Source organism: Zalophus californianus, chromosome 7 (genome assembly GCF_009762305.2).
Source record: "Zalophus californianus isolate mZalCal1 chromosome 7, mZalCal1.pri.v2, whole genome shotgun sequence".
NCBI lineage: Eukaryota > Metazoa > Chordata > Mammalia > Carnivora > Otariidae > Zalophus > Zalophus californianus.
The window spans coordinates 71,572,550-71,587,928 of NC_045601.1; the positions used below are offsets into that span (position 1 = coordinate 71,572,550).

Here is a 15,379-nt window from a genome sequence, read left to right on the forward strand (position 1 = left end):
CTCCTGTGATGGGGTGCAGCTCTTGACGGTACTACCGAGTAGTGAAGATGCTTCTTTCTTTTTTTTTTTTTTTTTAAGATTTTTATTTTAAGTAATCTCTACACCCAACGTGGGGCTTAAACTCAAAACCCTAAGATCAAGAGTCCCGTGCTCTTCTGCTTCTTTTTTTTTAAATAGGCTCCACACCCAACATGGGGCTTGAACGCACAACCCTAAGATCAAGAGCCATATGCTCTACTGACAGCCAGCCAGGCACCCTGTGAACTTCCTTCTAAAGTTCGTGTTTTAAAACTAGATTTGTGGGTGCCTGGGTGGCTCAGTTGGTTAAGCAACTGCCTTTGGCTCAGGTCATGATCCTGGAGTCCTGGGATCGAGTCCCACATCAGGCTTCCTGCTCAGCAGGGAGTCTGCTTCTCCCTCTGACCCTCCCCCCTCATGTGCTCGCTCGCTCTCTCATTCTCTCTCTCAAATAAATAAAATCTTTAAAAATAAATAAAACGATTTGTCATTCAGTTGAAAATTAGGACTCAAATACTATTCTTTGGGCTGGAAGTTAGAGCTTTGAAAAAATCCTGTGAACTTCACAGGCAAATATCAGGTGGCCTTCTGGTCTTTGTTTCAGTCTGGCTTCTCTTTTCTCTCTTCTGTTCATTCCTTCACTTTTTCTTAATCGTTTTTTTCCCCCTTTCACTTCCTTAGGCTTGTATGTGATACATATAAATTTATTCATTTAATAACCATTTTAGGGGGTGGGGAAAATACAACAGTGAATAAAGAAAATATAAGTCCTTCTGTCATGGACTTTACAGTCCAGCATGGAGACAGAGAGCAAATTAACCAAATTAAAGACAATGGGAATTCAACAAGAACATATGCAGTCTGTTAGGTGGTAATGATGCTATGGAGAAAAATGAAGCAGGGGAGGGGAGATGGAGTATACTGTCTGTGGGTGGAATGAAAAGAGTTTTGTCAAAGAAATCCACACAGCTGGAGTAAGGAAGCAGGATGAAGAGCAGAAGGAGAGGAGCTTGAAGAGGTTGTAGGGTGGGGCATGATGTGGAACATTCTCCAGGGCTGTCCAGTTTGACTTCTTGCTGTGATAGAGCTGTTCTGTGATGTGCTGTCCAGCATGGTCGCCACTAGCCTTGGGTGGCTGTTGAGCACTTGAAGTGTGAGTAGTGTTACTAAGAGACTAAATTTTCAATTTTATTTAATTTGAATAGCCACATGGGCTGAGCAACTGCCGTATCGGACAACACAGTACTATTGTGAGGACTTGACAGGTGTGGGAGGAGTTATTAGAAGGTTTGATGCAGAAGAGTGACTTGATTTAATTCTTTTTTTCCCCATCTGTGTGACAGACTGTAGAGTATCCTATCTTGGCTTGTAACTTTGTTTTTGAACCCTTTTAGCGTCTAGGAGTACACTTTGATGAATACTCTGGAGAATCATTTTATCGTGAAAAATCTCAAGAAGTCTTAAAGTTGCTGGACAGTAAAGGACTCCTGCAGAAAACAGTGTACGGTTGGGTTACTATTCTTTAGTAAAGTTATTTCTTCCTTGAAAAAATTGGTATTGGTGTAGTTTCTCAGGACAACAGAATGTGGTGTGCAGCCTTCCTGGCATTCTTTATAGTTCTTTTTGCTGTGCAAAGTACTTTTCTACATACAGTATTCTGCCATGAGAAAATCCTGGTAAGGCTGGAAGAAATGTTTGCTCTTCACATGTGCAGAAACTGAAGCCCAAAAAGTACAAAAGACCGGCCTGCTGTCACACAAGCTGATAATGATAAAACTGGAAAAAGGAAATAGAACTCGCATCTTCTTACTCAGCCCTGCCTTTTTAAAAAACCGTATCCTGTTCAAAATGGATTTAAGGTGCCTTATGTAAATAAGTATAATACAAACTTTTGAAAGATTAAAATGAAGAAATCAGGAAGCAGGGGCAGAAAAACTAATACGGAATCAGGAATGATAGTGGCATGTCGTATATTGGGACGCTGTTCCCTTAAGCTAGATTTCTAATTTAGCTTTGAGCTTCCTGTCAGCCAAACAAAATAGTACCAGTCATAGGAGGCCAGGCATCTGTAATATAGCAGCAAACCAGTTGCTTAGAAGTGCCAGTTTTCATAGTACCAAAGAGTACTTTCTCTCATCATCTTTATGAGGAAGAATCGAGAATGTGGTTCGTAACATCCTCAGTAATGTCCCTAAGGCAAATTCTTAGATTGCTATATACAGATTCTAATTTTTGATAAGACAGGGAAGACAGTAACAAAATTCCAAGGTTTATTACTCAAGAGTATTTTTTGGCGTGTTAAAAAGTAGCCCAATATTGAATACTATAATTTGAATTAGAAGAATATGATGTTTCATGGTTAAACTGCGGTTGAAATCTCATTTTTCAACTGGGAATGTTAAAGACTTATCTAAGTACCTTATCCAGGGTAGCTACAGAGTTTAAAAAGACAGGATAACCAAATATTAATTACATCATACCTACCTACTCTTAATAAATTCATGGTTAGATTCCTTCTTGTTTTTCTTCATTGTTGGTTATACTGCTTATTGTTAACTTACGTAATAAAAAGTAGCTTCTGGTTTGCCGAAGATAATGTTATAGATACTGTCCTTTTAAAGGTCTGAATTTATTCTGTTTCTTCAGAGTTACCTTTTTTGTACTTTTAGAAAAGGAACAGCTATAGTGGATCTTTCTGGGAATGGTGACCCCTCCTCAATTTGTACTGTAATGCGAAGCGATGGCACTTCTCTCTATGCAACCAGGTTTGTATCCAGTATGAAGGTCAACATCAGAATGCATATGACTTCATGTTCTTTGTTGTAGGATCGGTGCTAAAACAATCATTTTATCCTCAAAGCTGTTACCCAATCCTAGTTTCTAAATCTCTTGCTATCATCACTTCAGAATGTATTTATTGGGTTTCTGTTTATTGCCAGTTATAGTCCCTGGAAAGTTTTGATATCATCAGAAAAGTGACTGAAAAAACTATTTACAATTAGTTAAACATTATAGGATTTCCACAGCTGAATACATTGTTCTACAAACTGTAAAACTGAGGTACCATGTAATCAACTATAAATATTTTCCAATTGTACATTGGCAGGAAATGTATACTAGAAGGTGGTCATAGTGGCTCAGTGCTGTCTTCTCTCTGTCAAGACCATCTTACATGCACATAAGTATCAGTCTTCATTCTGACTGATAAAGTTGGCCAAGGGAGAAGTAGGCCATGTTGCCTTTTTTTTTTTTCTTCTTCTTCTTTCTCCATGACTGACCCCTATGGAAAGGAACGGTCTCTGTTAATCAGTAAGAACTGGATTTATCAAGCACACTTATATCTGGGACAAAGCCAATAGGAAGGAGAAGATAGGACCATAAAAAAGGCACACAAGCTGGGGCGCCTGGGTGGCTCAGTCGGTAAGCATCTGCCCTCGGCTCAGGTCATGATCCCAGGGGCCTGGGATCGAGCCCCGCATCAGGCTCCCTGATCGGCGGGAAACCTGCTTCTCCCTCTGCCTGCCACTCTCTCTGCTTGTGCGCTCTCTTCTCTCTCTCTCTCTCTGGCAAATAAATAAAATCTTAAAAAAAAAAAAAAAAAGCACACAAGCCAACACGGCTATACTCAGGCTCTGTTGGCAAAAGGCTGTAGTGTCTTCCAGGCTGGAGTTTTATATTGGATCATAAACCCACTTTTATAGCATAGTTAAAGAAATGATATTTACTGTTCTTGTTAACTGTCATTTGTTCCAGACAGCTTTATACAACCATCTGATTCTCTTCCTGTGCCTTAGAAAACTGATCCCTACTTTCTCTACTTTTTGGCATTTCCCTTTATCAGTTCCATACAATTGGAGTTAGGAAGTGAGAAGAACCTATGTATATAAGAAGTACATTTCTTTTTCTAGATTAAAAAATAATAGTAGAAAAATATTTTGTGCCAACCAATTATTGCTGGACAGATTACCTAAGAAACCCTTGAGCAGTGGCTATAAGAAATGTTTACACTCAGATCAGACACTCCACATCCTAATGATTACAGCTGTCCGGATTCAGTTATCTGTCTTGGGCTAACATTCATTAGGTCTAGATTTTTCTGTGTATTTACCTTAATACCTATACTTTGTCTTTTCTCTTTGGGAGAATAATTGTGTTTTTTGCCACTTGTTGAAATGTTTGATTTTTCACCTCTAACTTTAGTTTCTGCCCTTTCAGTGGGTTCCTTAATAGAATACATCTACATATATGGATGTGAATGAAAGGAGTTGTTAGAACAGACAAAAGTGCAGGAGAACACTGACAAGAGCACAGGGTGAGGCTGGAGACCTAGAGTTTTGTTCTGAGACCACAACTACCACTTACCCTCCCTGGGCCATGGGTCCCTATTTTGAAATAAAAGGCCTGAACTAAATGACCTGGCATTCATTCCTGCTTTCAAATTAAGGTTCTACAAACTCAACCTAGAGCTCTTTTTTTTTTTTAAAGATTTTATTTATTTCTTTGACAGAGACACAGCGAGAGAGAGAACACAAGCAGAGGGGGAGTGGGAGAAGGAGAAGCCGGCTTATGGCAGAGCAGGGAGCCCAACCTGGGGCTCAGTCCCAGGGCTCTGGGATCATGACCTGAGCCGAAGGCAGACGTTTAACAACTGAGCCACCTAGGAGCCCCTAGAGCTTTTTTTTATATTCTTCTTTTTTATTTCATTGGACCAAAAGCCTTCTCTTTGTTTTGTCCTTGGCCCAAATCAAAAATCCAATAGGGGTGTACATTTGTGACTTCATCTGGGGGATAATCTATACTTGCGTTCACAACCTTTTTTTTTTTTTTTCATTGTAGCCCTGCTGTCAGGAACCTTTTTAGCCTATTTTTCCTACTTCCCCACCCATGAAATTTTAATATCACAGATACCCTGTACATCTGTATGTATTCTATGCATGTATGTGCTTTCTACATAAAAAGTAAGATTTGGGGGCGCCTGGGTGGCACAGTCAGTTAAGCATCTGACTCTTGGTTTTGGCTCAGATCGTGATCTCAGGGTCATGAGACTGGAGCCCTGCATTGGCTCCACACTCCGTGCGAAGTCTGCTTAAGACTCTCTCTCCCAATCCTTCTGCCCACCCGCCCCCCGCTTGCACGCTCTCTCTCTCTCAAAATAAATAAATCTTTAAAAAAAAAAAAGAAAGAAAGATTGTTGTTCCTTAAGAGCCAGCTTTTGCCTCTGTTGCAAATGCGTGCTCTGTGTTATATTAGGATCGCAAGATAGGGACTAAAGCTACTCTTTTTTTTTTTTTTTTTTTTGATGATCCCCAACATTTCAAAAGATCTAGGCACTTTTGAAATCTTCCCATGTCATATATTCTTAACCAAAAATAGCTTTAATTTTAAATTTCAGTATTCTCATAATTTCGACTTGAAATTTCATAGTTTATGGTCTGTTTTTCATTCATTCATACTGGACGCAAACTGAGTCCCCCTGCTTGTGTTCCCTCTATCGCTGTCTCTCTCCATCAAATAAATAAAATCTTAAAAAAAAAAAAAGAGTAGCTAAAAGATACCAGTGTAGCTGCCACATCACCTGTGTTTTGAATATGTTAAGAAAAAAAAGAAAGTATACTGCAGAAAAGTGACACTTAGGTGATTCTTTCCAGTAGAGGCTTAATTAACAAATCATTAAGCATTTACCTACAGACACTTTGCCTGGAGCTATTTTAGTTAGTTACTACTACTTTTCCCAGAGTTTATATTATTTATTTTGGTTTCCTTAATCTTCCACAGTACTTTTATTATTATTGCTTTTCCCAAAGCTCTTTTTATTACTATTACTTTATATCAAAGTATGGTATTGGGACTATATAATCATGGGTAGTAGGGGGTATAATAGGACTTCTTAATTAGAAAAGCCTCATTACTATTAAATAGGTAAAACAGATTTTTACCCACATCTGCTTAGTAACTCTTAATCTATGGCCTTTTTTTTTTTCAGAGATCTTGCAGCTGCTATAGATCGAATGGACAAGTATAATTTTGATACAATGATTTATGTGGTAAGTAATCACAATAAAAAAACAAAAGGTTATGATCTCTACCTGATGAAAACTGCAAAGATAGAAATTATATACCATGTTGAAAAACTGGAAAAATAATTTTGTCAAAATATAAAAGGAATTCAGTGTTAAGTTTATTTAAGGTGGAAACCACTATGTTAAAAGAAAAAACTTAAAAGTAAAAACATTCACATTGCATCATAATTTTTTAAAAATTACCCAGATCAGGAAAATGGTTATGTAAAATGAATATGTACAGGTTACCGTAATGCACTTTTTAAAAAATAACTTTATTTTAAATATTTAAGACTCAACAAGTTTTAAAATAGTACAGAGTTTCAATGGACCCTTCATACTTTGTCTTTACCAGGAAACTGACATTGGTAAAGACCTTAAATCCCACCAATTTTGGGGCACCTGGGTGGCTCAATCAGTTAAGCATCTGACTCTTGATTCCCGCTCAGGCCATGATCTCAGGGTCCTGAGATTGAGCCCCGCATCAGGCTCCGCTGCTTCTCTCCCACTCTCTCCCTCTGCCCCTCCCCCCGCTTGCACATATATATATTCTCTCTCTCTCTCTTCCTCTCTAAAATAAATAAATAAAATCTTCTAAAAAAAGGAATTCCACCAATTTTTACATTTACTTGTGTGTGGGCCTAGACATGTTGTGGGGGCTTGTGAAATTGTATCACATGTAGATCACGTAACCATCATAACATTCAGAACAGACAACTGTTCCATCATGAAACAAACTCCCTTTTGGCAACCACGTAATAATTACCCTTTACCCTCTACCCTAACCCGTGGCAACCATTGCTCTGTTCTCCATCACGACAGTGTTGTCACTTTGAAAATGTTATATAAATGGAATCACAATAGGTAATCTTTTGAGATTGGCTTTTTTCATTTAGCATAATGAATGCCTTTAAGATCCACCCAAGCTGTTGTGTGCATCAGTAGCTTGTCCCTTTTATTGCTAAGGGTTATTCTGATCTCTTCCCTTTCCTTCCTCTCCATGTGCAACCTCCCTTTCCCCTCCGAAGAAAAGTTGCCATTAAATATCTTAGTAGAGCTGAGGTTTGTCCTTGGAGATAAAGGTCATGATAGCTCAAGGAGAAAGAATTTTAAATAGAATATTCAGGAGATTAAAGTTCGTATTTCCTCTTGACTCAGTGGACTGCTACAGCTTTTACTTTCTCCTCTCGTAGAGCACTTAGCTTAGACCTTCTACTGGCATCTTCTTTGTGTACTTATTTAAAATACATCAGTTGACAATGACTCTAGTGTGTCAAAACTCAAATATTTTGATTTATGCCCCACCTGTTTTTGTAGGTTAACTTATCATTATTTTAAATTTTTTTTTTTTTCCAAGACAGATAAAGGGCAAAAAAAGCATTTTCAGCAGGTGTTCCAAATGCTGCAGATCATGGGATATGACTGGGCAGAAAGGTAATGTCTGCATGGTTCATAACTGTCTGTTCAAGATCATTAAGGATTTGTTAGGTCAGCCAAGTCCCAAAATATACCAAATTGTTAAAGGTCGTCATTCAGATTTCACTTATATATTTCAAGGTATCAGTGTAGAAGCAGATTTGTTTTTTACATTGACTTATGTCCTGGTTATATTCATTTCTAACTTATAAACATTTAACAAATGTGTTATTAGACATCTGTTCTCAGTGGCTTGATTTCCAAAGTTCTTAATCCCTTTTTTTTCCACAAAGGCAACTAGTAATTTAATCACATCATAGTGATTATCTCTGTAAAATGAAGCTGTGTGTTTATAACATCTTTTGTGGCATATAACAAATCATATCTTATTTCAATTGATTAATTTTGAAAAGTCCCTCTAAGAGAGTTGGAAGTTCAGACTACTCTGTGAAAGGGTATTATCGTACACTTTGATCATCTGTTCTTTTCTCTTCCATTTCAGGTGCCAGCACGTGCCCTTTGGAGTGGTGCAGGGAATGAAGACTCGAAGAGGAAATGTTACTTTTCTGGAAGATGTTCTAAATGAGATTCGATCGAGGATGCTACAGAACATGGCTTCTATTAAGAGTGAATTCACTTTACTGTTGTTACAGTCATAACTTATGTGCCACTTGGATGTTTTGCAGGACTTCTGTGCAGCGCGATTGATTTTGACCATCTCTCTCTCACTTTCACTAACCTTGTTAAAAATAGCTCGCACTAATTAGAGATGCCAGAGGTTTTAGACTTGCTGCTTGGTGTCATTCAGTTCAATAATCTGAATTGATATGACCCTGGGCCTCTTTATATGGACAGCTTCAGCGTTGTCATTCCACTCTTGGAGTGGTTATGTGAAATTCCCATGTTATGTTATAGGAAACAGGTCAAAAGTACTCAGGGCTTTGTTTAACCTTGGAAAAGTAAGTACCAGCTTTAAGCTAATGTCTCATAAGGGATATTTATGAGAAATGTGAATTTGTGTTTCTTTCCTTTTAATGTAGGCAGGGGAGTGTCTTTATCCAAGGTAAATTAGCCCAAATTAGGAAAGTAAATTGCCCACTGTGAACCTGTTACCGGCAGCATACATTTTTGGCAGATGTTACCAGAATCTCTGATTCTGTACAGTTTCATGTAAGTTAAAGATAGCTGCCTTTTTCTGTTCCAGCTACCAAAGAACTGGAGAACCCACAGCAGACTGCAGAGAGGGTCGGGCTCGCCGCACTCATTATTCAGGTCTGTTAAGACTGCCTCCTGTGAGACCCTTTTGTTTGGTACTAGAACAAACCCCAGTGCTAAAAATGTACTCTTGTCATTCTAGGACTTCAGAGGTTTACTCTTATCTGACTATCAGTTCAGCTGGGATCGTGTTTTCCAGAGTCGTGGGGACACAGGAGTCTTCCTGCAGTACACGCATGCCCGCCTCCACAGGTGAGGGGCGTCTGCTGGAAACGCTGAGCCCCTCTGTCCTTCCCAGGGTGGGGCGGAGCTGGTGTGCTCTGAAGATCAAAGGTCCTGTTTGCTAGGCTTCTCCAATATCTCATATCCAAAACTAGTTAGAAGTACAGTGGGCCACCTGTTAGGTTTGGTTTTTCAAATATTTATTGAGCATCTCTGTAAGAAGTGTTTTTATGTATATTATCTTATTTAGTACTCAGAATAACTCTGCCAAAGAATATACTCCCATTTTCAGAGGAAGAAACAAGAGTTGGGAAAAATTGAGGCATTGTGACAAACTTGCAGTTATGTGTCACTGGATGACTTGTTTAATCCTTTGTTGTTTTTAAACTTTTGATAACAGTTTGGAAGAGACTTTTGGATGTGGTTATCTAAATGATTTCAACACTGCTTGTTTACAAGATCCACAGTCTGTTTCCATTCTCCAGCATCTTCTCAGGTATGGTTTTCTAGTAGTATTGAGTCTGCATCTGCTTAGTGAAATGACTTGATGGTTTGCTGACCACTGGAGTGAACAAGCCATTAGCTAGCTCCTGCCACCAGACAGCACTTTCCTGAAGGTCTGGCCAGAAAGGGATTACCTGCCCTTTGAAGGCGGACAAAAGAGGACACAGTTAAGGTCAGTCCTTGGGACTTAAAAATATCACTGCTGAATCAGTACAGGTGCCTGACATCCTCTAGGTCATGGTATGAGAATGGAAACCTGGTAAAAGCATAAACTTTTAGTTTTGGAAAAGATCTTCTCACCCTCTTTGATAAGTGAAGGAAAACCGCTGCCTGTGTGCAGCTTTCATGAAACCATTAAGTCCTTCCTTCATCTTCCTCATGGTTTCCATTCACAGTCTCAGATATCTACTTGATGCCCCGACACGGGGCAAGGGACCACACGTTTGAGCTCACAAGCATTGGTGGTGAAGCCGGACTTGTCAGGAGATAGTAGACTCTGGAAAGGATGTGGGTAGTTAGGGCAGTTTTCTCTGATTGCCACACAGTGGTCAGTGGCTCTTTCCTGGGATCAGAGGAGTCCGTTTTCTCACATTTGACTCATTTGTCAGAAAAAATAAGCCAACCTGGTTTTCTTGGTATCGAAGGTAGACCCTGTTTGCTAGTTTCTAGATTATGGTCCTAAACATGGCTGTAGGCTTTTTACATTCAATTTAACAGCCTGAGTCCTTATTCTGGGCTAGGCCTAAAGGATATCAAAATGATGTAGAAAGTACCTGCCATCAAGGAATTTGTAGGAAAGAAAAATGTGCCTTTACCTTCAAATGCACACAAGGGTTTTTTTCATAATACCTTCTACTCTTTTTTTAGAGAGAGCGAGAGCGTGGTAGGGGCAGAGGGAGAAAGAGAGAGAAAAACAGGCTCCACGCTGGGCAAGAAACCTGACGCAGGGCTCAGTCTCACGACCCCAGGATCACAACCTAAGCTGAAACCTCGAGTCAGATGCTCAACCGACTGAGCCACCCAGGCACCCCTATACCTTCTACTCTTAATGATGTCCAGTCAACCTTACACCCAAGATCTTAATATCTTAGCTTAGTGTAATATGTGCAGTCTTCCCTTGCCAAATCTCCTGTCATCTTTCTTTTAGGTTCGATGAGGTGCTTTGTAGATCATCTCAGGACCTTCAACCCAGGCACATTGTCAGTTACCTTCTAACTCTAAGGTACTTTATAACCTTGCTGTTTTCAGGTGTTAAAGACATCAGAGACCAGATCTGACAAAGGACCTTTGTTTCTTCCAAAGTTTTCCTATAAACAAATCCCTTGGCCTAAAAAATGAGAGCCTTAAGTTACAGGAATTCTTGCTTCATCTTTGCAAATCAGCAATTAATGTTCATTCAGTGATACAAGGTGCAGTCACTGCAGTCTGGTGATAGGAACCAACAGCTTCATCACAGGTAGTTACATAACAGCACATATGTGCTCAGATAGAGTGGACATAGGAGACAGTGTTAGGGCACTCAGCCCGGCCTTGACGGATGAAAGAGGGCTTCTCGGAGGAGAGGAGTCGATATTAATCAGGAGAAGTAAGGTGGCAGAAAAAGAAAAAAAGCCCAGAGTGGAGCAAGAACATGCTACATTAATGGAACTACAAGCATGGTCCTGGGAGGGGTGAAAAATGAATGAATGAATGTGTCAAGGCCTTCTTGCATGTTTTAAGGCATTTCAGCTAATTTTCAGGGCAGTGGAGTCCATAAAAAGAACAGTGACACAGAGAAAGTCAGCTAGAGAGTAGAGGATGAACTGGAAGGCAAATCGGCTTAATAGGAATTTCTGAGTAGCTGTTTCAGAAACTCTGAATAGAAGTGGAGTACCTTCTAGAGCAGCAGCTGTATCTTCCCATAAATCTATTTAAGAAAGGAAATATTTGCTTTTAGTCATGATTTACTGAAATCAGATTTATTGGTACTGTTCTCTTGATTATCCTTTTTACCTGTCTTCCCCAGATTTAAATAAATTTTTTCCCTTAAATTCTACCTAGTCAAAGAGAAAGAAGCTAGAAAGTCTAATTAAATGTCAGTTAATCATTGAAATGAATGTCAGAAGCATCATTTCTCTAGCATATTGTTCTATTTGCTGCTCTACTGAAACAGAAAAGATACTTTAGAGAAGGTGGCCAGTGTGTGTGCAGTGGACCGATAACTAGTCTTACCCCGCCTCCTCACCGTACAGAGCGGGGATGTCCAGGTCATGTTCTAGCTTTCATCCTAAAAGATGCCTAAATGAGAAAAACTAATCCTTAGAAAGGAGTCCCCTATCTTTGTGAAGCAGTGAAATCATAATCTTAAGAACTTGAATCTAAAGTTTTAGTTTAATGTGTTTTACTTTTCCTGTTACAGAAAAGCAGTGAATTCAAGTCTCAACTTCAGTGTTGCACACATCCTTTACTGGCTCTGGGCTTTGATTTTCTTAAGTTGAGGGAGTAAGATATCAAGCTTATGTGTTACAACAGGAAATGACGACTGGCCTTCATCATTTCTTTCTTCCCGTTTCAGTCATCTTGCTGCTATGGCACACAAGACACTGCTTATAAAAGACAGTCCTCCCGAAGTGGCTGGGGTATGCTAAGTGTTTTCTGTGTAATCTCTACATCCTCCAATTAGTGTTACTGAGGCAGTCTTGTAAATGTTCCTAAAATACCATCTTGTGGTTCGGCTACAGTAGTGTACTTATGGACTCAGGTGGTAATTAGAATTGGACTATAACAATCAATGTTGATATACTTTCCAACACTGGACTATGAAACGCATCTTCCTACATCAAGTGTTCAGGTGAGGAGTTCCCCTCATCTGGAGCTATACTTCAGATATCATGATACCGTCACTCCCACTCCCCAGCTCTTGGGTACCAGTCATATAAGGAATGCTAGGAATTTGTCTTCCCTTGCCAACAGCAAACCCTGGGGCACTCTGAGATACTGTTCCTACTTTAAATTAGAAGAAAGAATTACTTTTAAAAATGTTCTTTATTCACTTATAGTTAGCCTGTTGTTGAATTGAACATTTAATCATTCTTTGTTTTATTTCATAGGCCAGACTTCATCTTTTCAGAGCTGTGCGTTCTGTCCTAGCCAATGGAATGAAACTTCTTGGAATAACACCTGTATGTAGGATGTAATTTCTAATTAAAATAGCTTTCTAAATACCCAGTGAATTCTAGTTATCTATTCTTATATGCCTTGTTTAGAATTTAAACTGTTATTCTGTATCAGAATCTGTTTTAGTAAGCCTAAGTGATTTATCAACTTATTAAATGTTTATCTAAAAAAAGATCACTTGAGTTCCCTGCTGGTCAGTTAAGTATTAAACAGAGTTTTATAAAACTAACCCAAATCTTCTAAAATTCACTGCAGTCTAATGGGACAAAAGATTAGACTTTAAGTTCCGGCTTGAGGTTTTCACCGCATCATTCTTCCAGAAACTGTTCTTATAAGTGAGATTACTTCATGTTTGCATAAGGTAAAATTGATAAAAGCAGTTTCAGTTTTCTTATAATAACGGCTAGTTCTGAACCAATTTAGGGAGACCAGAATTAAACCTTTTTGCCTATACAGCTGACAGCCACTCCCAGAGAACAGATCTCACGCTTATCTTTCATTGATCTGTACAGGTAACTCTTACTGCATGAACTTGGGACCTGAATAGATTGGAATCACAAGGAACTACTTGTACACATATTGTACTAGGATCTTTTTATAAAAGTTAGTCTATTAGTTAAACCAGAATTTGAAATGGAGTTTCTCAAACCATTTCTTTCACGTACCTGCATATTGGTCAAGGATATTTTGTATGATTTGGTTAAGTGGGATGTTGTCTGTTCAGTCAGTACGGCTATCCTCATCTGCCAGTATTTCCTTTCAGACTGCTATCATTTATCCTAAATGTTGCTACTAGAAGCCTTCTCAATATTACCATCTACTTTTACGAATAGAGAAGCAAATTAGCATGAACCAAAGCTTCTCTAGTTGAATGAACATAGTTTTATATTGGCAAGTATGGTACACCTTCTTAGTCCTAGAGAAGACTTGTCCACGCAGTCTCAATTTTAAATGCGTTAGCTTCCAGAATACTAATTTTTACTTAAAGTATCATTTCGTTAGCACAAACCAGCCATGGAATAAAAATGTACAGTCAGGACATGTTTTTCATGTCCTATATCCTTCTCTACTTGTCTGGAAAAATGTTCCCCTTCCCAGATCTGTGGTAGCCACCTCAGTATTTGAATCTTGAGTGAAACGACACAGGGACAGTGATGGTTAGAGCCCAGTCTTTCCAAAAGCAGCTCCCTGAAAAGATTGTACATTATCATCTCCTACAACCTAGAGCCCTACTGCCCTGATTGTAGTCCTTATAAACTCTGGTTTTTGCTGAAGGCTAGCCAAGAGTTGATTTATATGCAACCAAAGAACCCTAAAATTCCAACATAGAAAAAATGAAAAATTTAATGTTTCAGGGTTTTTTTACATTTTGCATTATCGTAATGGTTATAATCACAATACAAAAAGTGTTCATAGATTCCATATAAATAAGTTTATTGCTGAATTTTCCCATTAACATTATAGAAAATTTTTTTAAAAACACTGAAATTTCACAAATTATTGACAGCCCAGTTTTAAACATACTTTATAAAAAAAAGTACAAAAGTGACATTAGAAATATTTTCTGAAGAAAAGTAGATCATCTAACCGCAAAGAAACATGAATCCAGACAATGAATGGCACAAATACAGCACTTACAGGAGTACTCATTCACCACCTAGAAGTCATTGTCTGCATTATGAAATAGATTCAGTTTGAGAAGTTACACATTCAGTTTGTTTCTGAACTAGCCTATCTTGGTTTTGCCTGTCTTTTGTAAGAAAAGAGCTAGGTCTTTGTTGCTGGGATGAAAATACTGTACATGAATTGGAGAACAAGGAGGGGTCGTCCTTCTCCCCTGGTACCTGAACAAGAAAACAGTTCGTACAGAAATGGCTTTGGCACTTTAACCCTTAACCTTGTCCCAAACCTTGTTACTTGAATATTGTATCCTCGCGTGATTTTTTTTTTTTACCACACCTCCCCATACTTTTTATATACATTATATGTACAATAATAAAATTCTTTCATTCTAAAACGAACAGGTTGACCCAAAACAGGCCACATTAAATCTTTGTAGCAATTCAGATAGTTTTCTTCTTAATTCTTATGACACAGTTAACGTATTGTTTTTTGTTTAAGCTACCTTCTGGGATTGACTTAAGGCTCTAGTTTAATGCAAATAGTTTTAGTCTTGGTAGGAATCGCTTTTGAGGCTGAAATCACACACCACCGACTCTCTCTTTTGAAGCTATTTCTCCCTGTTGGATGGATGTAGTGTCTTGTCTGGGTAATCCATAGAGATATATAGAAACACATACAAGAAGAGTGCCCAGAGCAAAGGTGAGTGCTGAAAAGAAAAAAAAAAAAGCTTAATATGTATTTGTGTCCTTAAAAACTATAACAATAATTATTTTTTTTTTAAAGATTTTATTTATTTATTTTGACAGAGAGAGAGAGACAGCGAGAGAGGGAACACAAGCAGGGGGAGTGGGAGAGGGAGAAGCAGGCTTCCTGCCGAGCAGGAAGCCTGATGCGGGGCTCGATCCCAGGGCCCTGGGACTGTGACCTGAGCCGGAGGCAGACGCTTAACGACCGAGCCACCAGGTGCCCCAATATAATAATCAATTTTAAATTCTGAAACCTTTCAGTTACAGGTTTTATACCATTAGACCATATGAAAAATAAATCTAAGTGTTCTGTTTTTATGATGGTAAGGTTTATAAAGATAATCAATTCTAGATCCCCATCCCTCAAACCATCATCCCCCCAACCCCTGCCAAAACAAGTACAATCAAGGGACTGACTAC

General features: G+C 38.7%; 2 protein-coding genes across 9 annotated transcripts in view; one reads left to right on the forward strand and one right to left on the reverse strand.

The window, feature by feature from the left end:
* The window catches only part of RARS2 (arginyl-tRNA synthetase 2, mitochondrial), a 65,936-nt gene extending 53,179 nt beyond the window's left edge, over positions 1–12,757 (forward strand). For all 5 annotated transcript variants that reach the window (XM_027601325.1, XM_027601327.1, XM_027601324.1 and 2 more), the window contains 11 exons: positions 1,413–1,519; positions 2,688–2,783; positions 6,002–6,062; positions 7,435–7,511; positions 7,996–8,120; positions 8,698–8,765; positions 8,851–8,960; positions 9,331–9,426; positions 10,582–10,656; positions 11,989–12,052; positions 12,524–12,757. In XM_027601325.1, coding sequence (XP_027457126.1) covers positions 1,413–1,519; positions 2,688–2,783; positions 6,002–6,062; positions 7,435–7,511; positions 7,996–8,120; positions 8,698–8,765; positions 8,851–8,960; positions 9,331–9,426; positions 10,582–10,656; positions 11,989–12,052; positions 12,524–12,610 — 966 coding nt within the window. In that variant the 3' untranslated portion in view covers positions 12,611–12,757. The remainder of the gene's footprint in view (positions 1–1,412; positions 1,520–2,687; positions 2,784–6,001; positions 6,063–7,434; positions 7,512–7,995; positions 8,121–8,697; positions 8,766–8,850; positions 8,961–9,330; positions 9,427–10,581; positions 10,657–11,988; positions 12,053–12,523) is intronic.
* The window catches only part of SLC35A1 (solute carrier family 35 member A1), a 57,922-nt gene that overhangs the window by 16,591 nt on the left and 25,952 nt on the right, over positions 1–15,379 (reverse strand). The window contains exon 8 of one of the 4 annotated variants that reach the window (XM_027601330.1): positions 2,832–3,298. The exons of 2 other annotated variants lie outside the window; for them this stretch is intronic. In XM_027601330.1, the coding sequence (XP_027457131.1) occupies positions 3,204–3,298 (95 nt within the window). In that variant the 3' untranslated portion in view covers positions 2,832–3,203. Of the gene's footprint in view, positions 1–2,831; positions 3,299–12,890; positions 14,920–15,379 lie in introns of those variants that run through there. One more of the 4 variants, XM_027601329.1, reaches the window with a different exon arrangement.